Raw genomic sequence first — 15,755 nt, forward strand, 5'->3', positions numbered from 1 at the left:
AGATACTGAAATCGATGTTCTTGAAAGTTAATATTCGCCATGAAATCAAGGTAAATTCAAACAGTGCTTCAGTAAAGTCAACAAAATAAAAGCCACAGGGTTCCTACCTGAACCCATTCTCGTTCTGGGCTCCCTGTGGTCCTTCCCTCTCACCTTGTGTTTAGGGACGTGTTTGGGGACGTGCTTGGGGTTGTTTGGCAACAGTCGTGCTCGTTCGACTCTTTTCGGGTCACTTCATACGTGAGGTAAGTCAGGAATGATGTTTTGGATAATATTAGTGGATATTTAGAGGTACTGGCTTACTCTCTGGTAGTCCTTTTAGATTTGTGACACCCTAAGAGGTACCAAATTGCAGATCTGGAACGACAAGCTTCCTTGCCCTTTTCCAACCTGAGAACCCCCCCCTCACCCCACCCTGGATTTTCAAGTACAATATTTAGGCTACCTCCCCCTGAAGATTAGATTACTGCTCAACATTTTCAAGTTGTATTAAACCCCTTACACTTCATATGGTAACAAGCACTACACCTAATAAGTAAAGCTGATTTGATATTTATTTTAGCATACTAAATGGAGCCAAGTGAAGAATCTTTATTTTACTTTTTTCTCTAATACAATTTATATAATATATGACATGTGCAAACATATATTTTAATGTATTTACATAAATGGATTGAAAATATGCAAAACTCTTGGGCCATTATAAATATTTTTACCTTTTTATCTTATCTTTATTAATGTATTATTATATTTTAATAACTTTAATACTTTTATAGCTTAATTAAAATAAAGCTTCTGCTTAAAGAAATGTACACATATGGAAAATTTTGATCTTCTTGATCACTTGATCTTCTTGTACAATTTACAATTAATAGATACTCCTGATGTTTTGAAAATTCTCAAATTTAACTGCATGTCCTAAGGCTAGAGGTGCACGTGATCTATTGCTCAGTGCTTTCATTATAAATATTTTTACTTTTTTAATCTTATCTTTATAAATGTTGTATTTAACTTTAATGTCTTTTATAGCTTAATTAATCTAATTAAAAGCTTCTGATTAACGAAATGTACACATAGGAAAAAGACAGTTGATGCTGCTGAATCTTAACTACTGTATATAGATAATAATTATCTTATATATTGTGTAAATAACTTTAAGTTGAAGTCGAGCAATTTTGTAAATTCTTTCCTTGTAGCTGGTTAGCAGGAGGACTCTGTAAAATGTCAAAATATGAGCATTGATTAAACCATTTTGACTCAAATAATTTTTGAAGCCTTATATCAGTGACTTTTATAAAATATATAGTTACTGCAATTTTCATCAACATGCGAACTCTGTTTCTCTGAGTTGTACGCTGAAATTTGGTTTCTTGCTGCCGCCAGTCAAAAATTTGAAAGGTACCAACTGATTATAGGTTTGATTAATGGCAGCGAAAAACCAAATTTCAGCGTACAGCTTGCAGACACGGAGTTCGCATGTTTATGAAAATTGCAGTTAAGTATGACACTTATGACTGTTATGACTATTCAAGTAATCTTACCTGAGTCTGGTTTATTTAGTGTATTTTTCCCAAATTTTGATAATGTGGGCTCTCCTAACCCTTTCTCTGTTGGATACAAAAAGATAAATTATAAATTCTCGGCTCTCATCATCAATCCCTCGTCTATGGCCATCTATCTGACATATATCTTTCATCTACCCACCTGTCCATTCATTTATTCTCCCACCCATCCATCCATCTATCTATCCACTAATCCACCCATCTACTCATCCACCCTCCAATTTATCCATCATCTATCCATCTACTCACCTACTACCCACTACAGTCATACTTCTATCCATCTGTCAATGTACTCATGACCCACCCACCAATCTATCCATCCATCCATCTTCTCTCATCAGCCACCAATCCATCCATCATTTTATTCCAGTAGTCAAACTCACCCTGACAGAAAGCCCTAAGCTGTTCATTTTGCTGGATAAGCAACTCCTCTCTGGTCTTTGCTCTTCTTAATTCAGTATTCAAACTGTGACACTGGTCTTTTACAAGTTCTAATTCTTTCACAAGTGATTCACACTTATCCTGAGATTTTCCCAATTCACAGCTAAGCTCGTTACACTTGGCTCGGGTTCCTTCCAGTTCCTCTCTCAATGTAAAACACTGATTCTGAAGTACATCAAGCATGTTGCTTTGTGTAAAAACATTCTTTTTTGCATTATCGAGCTGTGCTTTGAGTGCTTCACACTTTTTCTTGCTCAATACAAGTTCACTTTGCAAAGATTCTAAATTCTCTCTTGTTGTTTCTAGTTCTTTCATGAGCTGGGAGTAATGGCGCTTGGCATTGATGAACTTAATTTTCTGCACACAGTACTTCATTTTTGAGCCATTCAGCTCTTTTTGTAAGACTTTGATGTATTCTGCCGAGCTCTCAATGGCTGCATTAGAATTATCATTTTCATGCTTTGCAGCATCAAGTTTTTGCTTCAAGTTCTCACATCTCTTTTTCACGCTATCAAGTTCATTTTCAAGCTGGTTACACTGCTGTCGATAATTACTGAGCTCTTTTTCAATTGCAGCACATTTTGCATTGGATTCTTCCAGTTCTGCAACAAGGGCTTTATGATGGGCCTGTGACTGCTGCAGTTCCATTTCTAGAGTCTTGACTCGATGTAGAACCTTATTTCTACTGCGTCTTTGTGACCTCTCTAGGCCCTTTGTCACTATATAAGTTTCCTCTCTTCTTGGTAATGCTGAAGATCTATAAATAAGGCGCCATCGCCGGGCAAGTCTAAGTACCTCGTACGCCTTCTCTGACAAATCAGGGATGAGTCTTAAGATTAAATCAAAATCATGACACTTATTTCTTATTGCCACCAGATAAACCTTTTCGCCACTGCTGGTAGAAAATAGCTTCTCATTGATGACACCGACAGACAACAATTCTTTCCAATTCTTTAAGACCTTGTCCAGTTCCATAGGAACACCCTTCAATGTTCCCGTCATTTTCTCATTGAGGAGAAAGTCTCTTAGTGGCTCATACACTGCTTTTGTAAAACAATTGAGAAGCTCTTCATATCTTTCACACCAGTCTTCAAATTTTTCTAAAATGTTTGTGTCTGGTGAAGTTATACTTGGCAGTTTTGGAAAGAGAAGCCCTCGTGACTTGATGTTTTTCTCCCAGGAATGTAGTTCCATTACATATCTTGAAGAGAAAAGAAATATTAGAAGAAAACGTTTGTGAGAAACATTACCTTTCAACAATGTGTATATTTGAGGAGGGTATATTGTGTAGCACCATAAAATATCCATATCTCTCCCACAGAGGGGGATTAGAATTTCCAAGGGGTGGGGAGGGTCTGAGGAGGGTATATTGTGTAGTTCAAGAAAATATCCATATCTCTCCCACAGAGGGGGATTAGAATTTCCAAGGGGTGGGGAGGGTCTGAGGAGGGTATATTGTGTAGCACCATAAAATATAAATATCTCTCCCACAGAGGGGGATTAGAATTTCCAAGGTGTGGGGAGGGTCTGAGGAGGGTATATTGTGTAGTTCCAGAAAATATCCATACCTCCACTACAGAGGGGGATCGGAATTTCCAAGGCGTGGGGAGGGTCTGAGGAGGGTATATTGTGTAGCAAAAGGAAATATCCATACCTCCCCCACAGAGGGGGATTGGAATTTCTAAGGGGTGGGGAGGGTCTGAGGAGGGTATATTGTGTAGCAAAAGGAAATATCCATACCTCCCCCACAGAGGGGGATTGGAATTTCCAAGGGGTGGGGAGGGTCTGAGGAGGGTATATTGTGTAGCAAAAGGAAATATCCATACCTCCCCCACAGAGGTGGATTGGAATTTCCAAGGGGTGGGGAGGGTCTGAGGAGGGTATATTGTGTAGCAAAAGGAAATATCCATACCTCCCCCACAGAGGGGGATTGGAATTTCCAAGGGGTGGGGAGGGTCTGAGGAGGGTATATTGTGTAGCAAAAGGAAATATCCATACCTCCCCCACAGAGAGGGTATTGGGATTTCCCAGCCTAATGATATTCAAAGGTTTAGCATCTTTTTTAACCAAATTTCATCTATCTTTTCATTCCCTCCCCTAAAATCTTGGTTTATGATAATGTCATACAAACTGTTTTTTATGTGAAAAATGCCTTACCCTCTCGATGTAACTCCACCAAAAGATCTGTGATTCCATGACTGCCATCTACGAGTCACTTGCTTCAGTTTCTTGTAAAGCTCTTCAATCAAGTTTTCCTTTTCCATCAGCTCTGACATCCTTCGCAGCTCTGACTCAAAGGCAGAGCACTGTTCTGCTAACCACACCTCTCTTGCAGTCTGTGACATGGCCTCCATGTCTTCATACTTTAGAAGAAAAATTTATTTTGTCAGATTAGTCATTATATACCTTTCATTACAAAATGTTTTAATTATTTGTGGGGGGAGCACACTCCCCTATATGAGCTGATATTTACTGCATTATTGGTGTTTTAGTTTGTAAGAAAAGGGCGTACCCTCTCCTAAAACGAAAATCCCTGATGGTACCCCCCTCCCCCTTAGAAAAAAATCGGGAACCGCCCCTATAAATAATTTTCCTAATAAATAATTTCTGATTTTTTTACAAAAGAAACGTTAAAACAGTGACATGCTGGTCATGCGAAGTTTTAACCTTTCTTTTAATCCAATAAATGTTGTTTCAACGAAACTATATATTTCACTTATTTGAGATTTTGCCCGCAGGCTGGTACTGCTTGTTTACTTACATAGTATTCTTTCATCGGGCCTCGGTTTTCATTCATTTTGGCCTCAAAATTTTGTTGCCCTATAAAGAAAACACCTGTTAATTTGCGGTCACCACTTGAACAAAGTTTGTACATCTCAAAACGTTACTTTTATACAAATAGTACAGCCCTCAGTTTAGGGAACGCGACGATTGTGCTAATGAATGATGCTCATTAACACGTGGGTTAGGTCTGTTAGTTTTGTACTAAAGCTTTCTTTCATTATTTGCTTTCCCACCTGTTGCAAAGAAGCTCCTTTGTTTTTCATGTTCATAATTCGATATAAAACGATCTTAAAGTTTTTCGAGAAAGACAAGTTAAGATTTTCCAGCGTTTTTGATATTTATTTGCTTTGAAAAGGTTCTTTCTCTCTTTTTTTCTCGTCATACTCTGGAGTCTTTTTCTATGTTATTTTCCGTGTTCAGAGTTCAACATCTAAACGCTTATTGTCAAATCAGTCAACGTTGAGTAAATGCTTATGCCTCGGGGCTGGAATATAATATACTGTAGCCCTATTTAATACGCCTTTTTATCAAACCGTTAGGATAAAACATAGTATAGGAAAAACGTCCATTTTTGTAACATGCTCCGTGTGCGTGTGAATTAGGCTCATTGAACAAGCGTGTTTACAGACCAAAACATCTTCAAAACTTATTCATCAACGATGGGTTGAAAAAGTAAACGCAATGCGACTCACCAGGAACTAAAAAAGGTGCAGTCATTATATTCCCAAAGCTTGGTTCGAGTCTCCTCTAAAAACTTTGGGAAAAGCCAACAAATTGCATCCAAAGTCGACTGGAAGTACGAGAAGTATATAAGTTACGAACCCGTTAATCTCCTTAGTCAACAGTCTGTAAATTAACCATTGCATGTGATGACAGCTTAATGAGCCGATCGATTATTTGAACGAGTGGGTGTATATAAAGATAGACAATCCTTAATGTAGCGATAGAATTCGCCAGATTTTGACAGTTCGAAACATGGCAATAGTTTGTTAATTATTGTTCTTCAGTCAACTGTTTGTATTCTTGACAAGATGGTCTATAGACTCTAGATGAGGTATGTACTTGAACCAAGGTTGACAGAGCGATCTAATATTTTAATAATCACTGCTGCGATCGTGCGGCAATTATTTCTTAATTTCCACAATGATGGTTTTGCTTTCTGCCCTCCATCACGCACACAAACAAACAAATTCAATAAAATATAAATTCTGTTCAAATATTTCTTATGACAAATTATTTACCTTTGGATAATGTTAAATTAATGCTTGTTATCTTTTTGGCTAGGAAAGGAAAGGAACCCCATATGAAGAGAATAAATGCGGCCGTGTTTATACGCGATCCCGCGCGCTGAACGTACGTGTAGCGGGCCGTGAAAGGCCGTGAATGATAACTAACGAACCATAGTAAGATACATTAACACCAATATTTTGCACGCAATGGAAAAAATGAGTAAATCCCTCTAGTTTTCTATTATTATTATTTTTTATTATTCTATTTCTCTTTATGTTAGTTGTGTTTTTTCTTGGAAATGGTATGTTGAACTCTTCGCGTCGTCTCGAGTTTCAGCTTCCCAATTCTAATTTCCATTTTTACCGGAAACTATCGCTGACTTTTCACTTGGAGAAACCATAGCTTAATCGAACTTATCGAATATTTTGAATGTAGAAAACAAGAAATAGTTTCTTTCTAGATTATTCGATTTTTAAGATCAATAGACACAAACTATCCTCGGGGCTTGTAATAAAGCGATATTACGTTGAGGCAGTTGAAGGGTGTTACGAGAATACTAGACGGTATGGGCCGGTAACGCTTGTCCCTTTGTCACTGCTAGTTTTTATCCCAATTCATTCATAAAAAAAACAAAGCTTCTATCGAAAATACCCTTAATTTCTATACCAAAATTGAAGAATTTTCTTACCTTAAGTCCCTTGACGACAAGAGATCAATCGTTCAGCGTTCTTGTTTTGGTTTTTGTCTAGCTGATTCAAATGCCAGCTGATTGTGCTATTAGTATTCACTCCACGTCACAAGATTCAACAGGTGGTTCGTCCCGTCCACGTGGTTTCGAGTTGCTTTTTCCTTTGTCTTTCAAGCCTTACTATAAATCATGCTCCAATGACAACATGAGTTGGCGCTAATTCTCTCCCAAGAAGCGGAATAGCATTTCCGGGCTCTTAAATCTCGCTGTATAAATTTACGCCTTGTTTTGGTTTTAAAACGAAGGGCGCGCCTTCAGTATCCACTTCTGCTGTCGACATTATTTAATTCTTTAGGATATTTTCTATTAAAAAGGATTCATATATTCTTGTTTTTAAGCTTTATTATCGTTTCTGTGTTTAATAACAGAATGAAACACTTGACTTTGATCGAATTTGCGGACAGGTTTTGGATAATGTGGGATTTTAAATGTCAAAAAATAAGACACATCTTGCCTCCTTGGTTCTGGAATTTGCTCCTGACATACGATAAATCATGACATATTGAATTACTTTCATAAATTTATTTTTTGATTAATTTAGTGAAAAAAACTATAGATGGAAAAACGCCGCCAAAAACCAATGGAAAGCAACGTAATTACCTGTAAAACTGTAGAAATGTTCGTGATTTTTCTGTTTCTTGAAAATAAGATGTGTTGTTTGAGGCTACTAATTTTCCTCGTTTTTTTTTTTTTTTTTTTTTTTTTTTTTTTTTCATTTTTCTTCTTTTTTTCTTTGGTTTTATTTTGTCTATCTTACAAGGGGAAGCAAAGATAGAAAAAGGTTTTTTATTGGTGCGCATTGTAACCAATCACCAACTTCGTTATATCGGACAACTTCTAGTCCTTGTTGCTATGCGACGCAAGATGTAGTACAACCAAAAACCAAGATGGCGGCGACCTTATGAACGACATGTGAAACGATTTTTTTATTTTTATAGCAAATACAACCATGTTTTTTGATATATAAAGCAATAAATACAAACAAAAATGGAGGGAACTGTTGCTGGAGTACGAATTGTTCCTCCAGTGGTAGAATTCTTTGATGCAGAGACTGAAGTACTTCATCAAATGACGCTAACTGTACAAAATTTGAGCAAAACGTCAAGAAATATTCGCTTTCATGGACCGGCTACTAGCGTGAGTACTAGAAAAACAATGTACAGCTCATAAGTTATGTGTATTGTGTCTATAATTCTTGACTTTAGCAAGGATATTGTGTGATATTTGCGTTAAAATAATTCTGCATCGACTGCTATATTAATTTTGTACGAAATCTTTAATGCGACAGTCCCAATAAGCGTTCATTATTTCTCAACTATAAGCTTTTAAAAGTACGATACTTTATTTTTCCAGCAGAAATTTAAAATCAGAGCAAAGAATCCAGACAATGCAATTGCTCCGGGTCTAGAAGTATCAGCGATAGTTGAGTATTATACGACTGAAAATGAAGATTCTCAAGACAGGGTTATACTCACTGTAGACAATGATGTGATAGAAGTTCCTCTTGTAGCGTAAGTATATTGTATGGTATTGCCTAGGCCTTTGTTTTATGCACCTATCAATGTTAAGTCCCAGGGTTTGGGAGGGAGGGGGGGGGGGTGAGGGGGGAACCCCAGGGAAATTTGACATTTTGAAATTTTCAAATTCCCCACCCCCAGACAACTGACAAAATTCAAACTTCCACCCTTAGCACACAGGGATAACTCCATGGAAAGTGTGTGTGCACAGTTTTTATTGACAAGTTGCGAAGTATCATAAAATGAACCAGTGAGTCGTAAAAACATGTTTATTGTATTTTCTGGCTTTTTCAAGATGGTGGCCATGTCAAATTCCCTACTATGGCAACATTGAATAATGTCAAGTTCCCAAGGGTAGTCTGCTGCTGACCCACCCTGAGGCTTAACATCTATAGGTGCATTACACCTCTATGGGTTCTTATGGGATCAGCTAAAATCTTACCATTAGCTAGTAGAAATGGATGATGTCACAGGCCCTCTAACTCTACCCTTGGAGGTACCTACAGTGTATGCATTATAAAGTGTAGAAATCTGCACTTTGAAAGTAAAGGTAGCATATTATATTGTTTTCATACTTTTAGTTATGCCCCATGCTCTCAACTGGAACTTAGTGGACCAGCAAATTTTGGTGTTATTGTGGCTGACAGCAGAGTCCTGTCACGTCAAATAGCTATCTTCAATGAAGGCAGTACAGCTGGGGAATTCAAAATCAAATATACTGGAAACAAACCTATTACTATCATGCCGACATCTGGTGTTGTCCAACCAGGACACAGTCAAATGATCAAGGTACTGAAGGATATTTGTAAATAAGTGTTGGCATGGCACAGTAATAGTAAACCTTTGTTAAATGATAAGTGATGATGATGATGATGATTATGATGATAGTGAGGAAGATGATGAGAGTGGTGATAGTGATGATGGTGCATGGTGATCAGGTGATGGTGATGATGATGGTAGTGATATTGATAATGATAGGTGTGATGATGGTGCATGATGATGGTGGTGATGGTGGTCATTTGATGGTGATGATAATGGTGGTGATAGTGATGATGATCATGGTGATGATTGTGCATGGTGATGGTGGTGATGGTGATGGTGGTCAGGTGATGGTGATGATAATGGTTGTGATAGTGATGATGATCATGGTGATAATAGTGATGATGGTGCATGGTGATGGTGGTCAGGTGATGATGATGGTGGTGATAGTGATGATGATCATGGTGATAATGGTGATGATGGTGCATGGTGATGGTGGTAAGGTGATGGTGATGATGATGGTAGTGATAGTGATGATGATCATGGTGATGATGGTAACATTGGTAATGATAGTGGTGGTTTTAGTGATGATGATAATGTTGAATACATTGCTGATGGATAATGTTAATGATTACTGATGCAATGATGGTTGCAGTGAAAATGGCAGGGATGATACAATTTGGATCTGCTAAATGCTGCCTCTGCTTATTAGTAGTGGTCATACTGCCACAAGATTAGCACAATATGGTGTGATATATTATGATGAAAATGATACATTAAATTACAGATTGAATTTATTGCCAAGACTCCAGGACCATTCCATGAACTTGCCCAGTAAGTCAATCTCTTTATACGCTTCACAGAGCAAATAAATAGATTACCTTAAATACTATTGAAATCCTAAGAAACATTTAAGGGTACACTATGCAAGCTACAGCAGTACAGTTAAAGTCAGTCCTCTTTTACTCACCAGAGTCAAAATTGAAGGCCAGCCCTCTGCATCCCTAGAGATCTATGGTCAAGTAGTTGAAAGATCACTGGAACTACTAACCCTAGATGGCTCACAGCAAGTAGACTGTATCAACTTCGGCGGTGCTTATTATGGAACAGATACTGTCAAGTCTTTTATGATTTATAATGGTAGCCCTGATGTGGCCAACTTTGTAGTAATTCTTGAAGAAGGTGGAGAAGGACAAGAAGTGGTGAGTGCTTTGACATAATGAAGGTTAAATATAAAACTTATAAGTCCTTGCCACCCTCCCCATCCCTCCCCCTGATCCCATCTTTCCACTGCATAGGGACAGACCTTACCACACTAGTGTATAGTTACAGTAAGGTAATTTTGAGAATTCAGTTGAATAGATCCCATTTTTTGACATGTAGTTGATTTGACAAAGACCACAACTAGTGCATAGTTAAAGCTGTAATTTTGAGAATTCAGTTGATGAATTGATCCCATTTTTTGACAGGGAGTTGATTTGACAAAGACAACATCAGCTGTACTGGCTACCCAGGCACTCCAAGAAGAACTAGGAACAACCAATGACCTGACAAGCCTTGTCACAGCGCTTCCCAGTCAAGGGGTGCTGGGACCCGGGGAGAGAAGTGTTATTCACTTCTGCTTTAGTCCAAGGTTCACTCGTTCAAACAAGGGCTGGAAAATGTTGGATCAGCCTCCTCCAAGAAGAGACTTTGCTTTGTTCATGCATATAGAGACTGTCGGCAGTGTCAATACTGTGGCTGTGAAGAATGGTCATGGGAGAAATGGAACTGGAGGTTAGTTATTTTCTGGAAAGTTTATGTTGGAATAAGGTTTTCAAATTACTCGAAAATAATATGCCAAACTCCTATCCTTATCAGCTGAGCGGTGAATTTTTTTTTAGCCAATCACAGCCCATTTAGCTGTTTTGCTGCTGGCCCTTATCCCCAGGCTAGTGTAACCCAACGTTTCTGTATTTTTCTGTTTTCTTTTGACTAAAATCTAATATATGTGCCTACGAGAAGCAGAAATATGGAAAGGAAGAATAAAAACAATTTCACTTTACCTGCTTCGTTCTTTTAAGCTTACCAGGGCTGGTCATTTTCTCCCATCATACTTTGCGTGTCACGTTCACCGTTCAGCTGGTACCATCAATAAAAAAAACACTATCAATAAAAGAGATAAGGAGGACAACAATAAAGAGAATTTAGACTGAATCAAAGATTTTAATAGTGCTTTTGATAGTGCTCACTATCCATGCTTTCCTTATTTATTTGTTCTTTCAATTTTTATTTTTTAGGGCCCAGAGTTGAAGTAGGTGTTGTTGGCACAGCATTGCCAGTTCTTCTGTCTGTTTCACCCAGGCCTGTCTTTAACTTTGGTCAATGTACAGTTGACGAACAGATAGATGCTCTATGCATTCTCAACAATGACTCTGAGGACCTCCCAGTGTCATTCTCCATTCACAAGATAGCTCACTTCCATACTCAGCCAAAACAAGGTAGCATCAAGGCAGGGAAGTCAGCAGATTTTGTGCTTTCTTTTCAACCTAACCAGATTGGCCAGTTCAAGACAATCTTACCTGTCGATGTGCTTGGGAGTGTTGTTGAGAACTTTTCAATGGAGGCCAAAGATCCAACAGCAATGAGGTCAGTGTGAAGGTTTTTTTCTGGAAAACTGAACACTGTCTTCTCTAGGTTGTTCATTTTCCATTATTATGTAGCTAGATAATCTATCTGTATGCATGCTCTAATTGGTTGAGAACTGTGCTGTGTTAGTGAAGGATGCATGGTTACGTTGCTGGTGCCAAAAAGTAACCATGCTTGCAAATTTTGCAAATAAGTGTAAGAAAACAGCATTGAAATCTTCTACACAACGGATTCTTCTTTCCATGAATTAATTTTCCTTTTTTTTGTGCTTCATTCAGTATTACAGTATTAGCAATATTGCCAAAAGAACTCAAAAAGTTTCACACTTCTTCGATGCTTATGTCACTTCCTGCTTGCTGTTTTGCAGAATGGAGCAGGGAAAAACCTGTTTGATTTGGCATGTTAATTTAATGTCGAGGGTCCAGTTTATATTAAATTCATGCAAAGAATTGATATCCTGGATGTCATAATGTCCTCAACCAGGATTAGGGTGGGGTTTGTTAAAATTGAAAGTAATGAGGCTTAATCGCTGATGTGCAGGCATGCTTGTTGCTGGAAGCGCAAAATGTTTATAGGATGATAAAACTATTAATCCATTATTAGTTTAAAAAAATATTAATCCTCATTAGAAATATATTGTTTTTTTGGTCTTATTAGGGCTATAACAATTCATACTGTAAATATCCAACTCCATGGATCAGGAGCACTGAGTGCCAATATTAAGCAAAATTTGCAAACCAATAAAGATAATTGCATAGCACAGCCTGATGACAGGGCTACCAGTATTAGACCTGCCAACAAAAAAGAGAAAATCAAGTATGTGTAACTGAACTTTTTGTAATGTATGAAAAGAAAAGCCATATTATAGGTGGATGGATTTTTTGATGAACAAGTAAATGGATCATGCTAGATGGTTGAATGAGCATTAAATTTGATTGGATGGTTGCATGAATCTATTAAGATTGGAAGGTAATGGATGGTAGTGGATGGTAAAGTCAATATAGGGGGATGAATTTTTGGATGAATAAATTAATGGATGGCTAGATGGTTGAATGAACATTTGAATGGACAGTTAGATAAATATAATATGAATAGATGGTAATTAATGAATAGTTGAGTGGGTGGGTGATAATGAATGGATCGAAGGAAGGAAAGTAGGTGGGCATTTAGTGGATGCATGCAACTTTGTATAATTGATGAACAAATAGGACAATGTATAAATAAATCTGAATGAATGAATGGAAAATTGGGTAAATTGACAGGTGGTTAAACCATGTATGGATGAATAGATGAATCATGGATGAATGGATGGATGGATGAATGGATGAATGGATGGATGGATGGATGAATGAATGGATGAATGGATGAATGAATAGATGGAAAAATGGATAGATAAGCAAATGAATGGATCCAGGATGAATAGCAAAGAGATAGATGGATGGATAGATTAGCAAATGAATGGTTTAATGGATAGATGGGGCAGCAAATGTATAGATATGGATGGGCAAATGAATGGTTAAATGGGTAAATGGATGGATTACTAGACAAGTGTTCTAACATATCATAATCTTTGTTCCAGAACACTGTTTACTGGTACTGAGAGGTATACCTACACAGATCCAGACTACGCATACACAGATGAAGAAGAACGACAAAGAGAAGAACACAAACAGCAATATCTGGACTACATTGATGACTTGAGAACCAAAAGAAAGGTTGACCAGAAAAAAAGGTATATTAAATAAAGCAAAAAAATCTTTGGAAACCAAGATGAATTATGTTCACTGTCTTATGGGTGGCATAAAAGTGTATTGATGGGTGAGGGAAGTCATCAATACAGTCATGTAGCCTATGCGCCAATGGGGGCAAGGGGCTTAAGTAAGTATGGGTGATATACTAGCTTAATATTCTCAGCCGTAGAAGCTATGAGGCAAGCAAGGCAGTTGGCTCAGTAAATTGTCACAAATGCCCCTCAATACTCTATAAAATCACATTTCCATGGGTCTCAATGTCAAAATGTTTCAGGGGAAATTGCCCCTGAAGCTCCCTTAAAGTTCCTTATCTGCTTATTTACCTCAGTAAACATTTTGGTCTGGCTATGGCACAGATATTAGACTATTATCATGAAGGGCTGGTGAGGCAAGGCGTGAATATGTTGGATACAGAAATTTCTCAATCATTTTTTGATTTGATTTTTTCCTCTGTTTTTTACTCTATAGAGAGTTTGAAAATCTCAACAATGATTTAGATATTGGAATCAAAACCGGAAAAGGGCTTAGAGCTCCCAAACTATCTGTCAAGGAAATTGTACCTCCTGCAAAAGGTAGGTGTAGTAATGGGAGGGAAGCTAAATATTGGAATAAAAGTGTGATCACAGTTGCTATATTATCACCCATCTCATTTATTCATTCATCAATCTTTCCTATCTCTCCTACCTGAGTGGATAGATAGTTTTAACTTCTGACTGTTACTCTTGACAGCTCCATCACCAGTAAGCAAGGATGTCAAACTATTAAGTTCCAAGGTTTTAGCAGAGGAGAAATCACGCTCCCTTACAAAACCTGTAAGTACTTTGTAACCCTGTATGTAACCTTGTACCAATTATTTCATGTGTCTAGTTGCCGGTCAAAAAGCTCATAATTTTGGATATTCCCCCTCACCCCTACTAATTCAAGGCCAGTATACCTTCGCAGATTTACAGAAATGATTCTCTAACCTTTTATGTGCAAAACGGTGTAAGATACTAATGGCAGTGTTTTGTTATTGGGTGTACATCAGATCAGTGATGGTTTGAATGCTGTTCCAATGACTGATAAAGAGAAATCAGATTGCTCTAAAAGACTTACACCTCAAGAACTCAAGCAACTTGACATCAGTAAGCTTTGTTGATTATTTAGTTTTTTGACCCACAATGCATTAAACTGATTCTATAAGTCGGTGTTTTCGTGCTTTTGTCGATTCTGGATATCGCTAACACACCGATCGCTAGTTGAGCGGGCACAACCCACAAAGGAGCAAAACCACGACTTATGGAATCAGTCTAACAATGCAAATGATTCTGTAATTTATAATATAGCTAGATTATTACGTGCGCTCTGATTGGCCAAAAACCAAAGAACTATTTTCTCGGCTACACCTCATGACGCTCTTAACGCTCGTTAATCGTTCTTTATGTTTTCTCTCGTGCGTCTATAACGCCATTGGCGTGCGACTTTTTGTTGTCTAATTGATAAATATACATATGATTGTATAAGTGGATGTACTTTCATTATCTAACCACCCCTCCCCCTCTATTTTCTAGGTCCATCTCTGATTGACTTTGGTCAAGTATGTCTTCATTCAGTCAGCAGTAAAGATCTCATGATCGTAAATAACCTGGATAGCTATATTCACATTGTAGCAAGGGTAAGGGTAATGTTAGTCTTCATATGTATGTAGTATTTAGGGAAAAGCTTCATTCAAACACAGAGATCCCAGCTCCATAGCGTAAGTCAAACAGTGTTAAACAATCTTTCATTCTAAGATGGGTTTCCTGTGGTCCCTAATTGTATGATGTGTAATAGCGCCACCCAAACAATTTTATAACTAGATAGGGGAGACACAAGTGAAAAAAATCTGCACATGCTCTAAAACCGTATGCAAATTAGTTAAAACATATGTAAATTGACTTTCAAACATGCCTGATAAATTGGACTTCACAAAATGCCAAAACTATGACCTTCAACAGGCATCCTAAAAACCAAAAACTTAGCCTCTCTTTTTCACAGCTTTAATTGATTCTAATCTTTGCCAACATTTCAGATTGACAGTCGTGAGTTGAGGCAGACGTCACCTCTATCCCAGGTTGTTCCTCCACGATCTCTTGCTAAACTCACCCTCATGTTTGAGTCTAACTCTAAAGGACACTTTGAGAGGTACAAAAAACATTACTCAGGGGCAGATCCAGGGGTGGTAAAAGGGGTGACAGTCAGCCCGAATTTCTGGGAAATTTTTCGTAATAGTCACCCCACTTCTAAAATTCCTGGATCCGTCCCTGAATGAGTTAGAGAGCATACTGTGTATCTTTGTGTTTTTTTTGCCCCCTGG

General features: G+C 37.8%; 2 protein-coding genes and 1 long non-coding RNA gene across 4 annotated transcripts in view; 2 read left to right on the forward strand and 1 right to left on the reverse strand.

Annotated features, from left to right (window-relative positions):
* The first annotated feature begins 65 nt into the window (after window positions 1-65).
* On the forward strand, window positions 66-1,266 carry LOC116305305 (uncharacterized). Its single transcript, XR_004198155.2, has 2 exons — window positions 66-245; window positions 563-1,266. It is a non-coding gene; the product is annotated as an uncharacterized LOC116305305 (long non-coding RNA).
* Window positions 1,097-7,308, reverse strand: LOC116305304 (uncharacterized). The gene is made up of 6 exons (XM_031715186.2): window positions 6,706-7,308; window positions 4,765-4,823; window positions 4,161-4,366; window positions 1,946-3,204; window positions 1,542-1,607; window positions 1,097-1,214 (listed from the first exon to the last, which is right to left on the reverse strand). Exons 2-6 carry the CDS (start codon window positions 4,798-4,800, stop codon window positions 1,201-1,203), a joined length of 1,581 nt encoding a protein of 526 aa, XP_031571046.2. The 5' UTR covers window positions 4,801-4,823; window positions 6,706-7,308; the 3' UTR covers window positions 1,097-1,200.
* A 216-nt stretch (window positions 7,309-7,524) lies between these two features.
* LOC116305303 (cilia- and flagella-associated protein 47) overlaps window positions 7,525-15,755 on the forward strand; it is a 37,749-nt gene continuing 29,518 nt past the window's right edge. The window contains exons 1-14 of one of the 2 annotated variants that reach the window (XM_089038509.1): window positions 7,525-7,902; window positions 8,119-8,276; window positions 8,864-9,071; window positions 9,829-9,875; window positions 10,015-10,243; window positions 10,511-10,817; window positions 11,321-11,669; window positions 12,327-12,485; window positions 13,249-13,401; window positions 13,889-13,992; window positions 14,150-14,232; window positions 14,448-14,544; window positions 14,971-15,074; window positions 15,471-15,583. In XM_089038509.1, the coding sequence (XP_088894635.1) occupies window positions 7,753-7,902; window positions 8,119-8,276; window positions 8,864-9,071; window positions 9,829-9,875; window positions 10,015-10,243; window positions 10,511-10,817; window positions 11,321-11,669; window positions 12,327-12,485; window positions 13,249-13,401; window positions 13,889-13,992; window positions 14,150-14,232; window positions 14,448-14,544; window positions 14,971-15,074; window positions 15,471-15,583 (2,261 nt within the window). In that variant the 5' untranslated portion in view covers window positions 7,525-7,752. The remainder of the gene's footprint in view (window positions 7,903-8,118; window positions 8,277-8,863; window positions 9,072-9,828; window positions 9,876-10,014; window positions 10,244-10,510; window positions 10,818-11,320; window positions 11,670-12,326; window positions 12,486-13,248; window positions 13,402-13,888; window positions 13,993-14,149; window positions 14,233-14,447; window positions 14,545-14,970; window positions 15,075-15,470; window positions 15,584-15,755) is intronic. The other variant, XM_089038510.1, reaches the window with a different exon arrangement.

Source organism: Actinia tenebrosa, unplaced genomic scaffold (genome assembly GCF_029948245.1).
Source record: "Actinia tenebrosa isolate PJP-AT-01 unplaced genomic scaffold, QUT_ActTen_1.0 PGA_scaffold5__44_contigs__length_20552954, whole genome shotgun sequence".
Taxonomy (NCBI): domain Eukaryota; kingdom Metazoa; phylum Cnidaria; class Anthozoa; order Actiniaria; family Actiniidae; genus Actinia; species Actinia tenebrosa.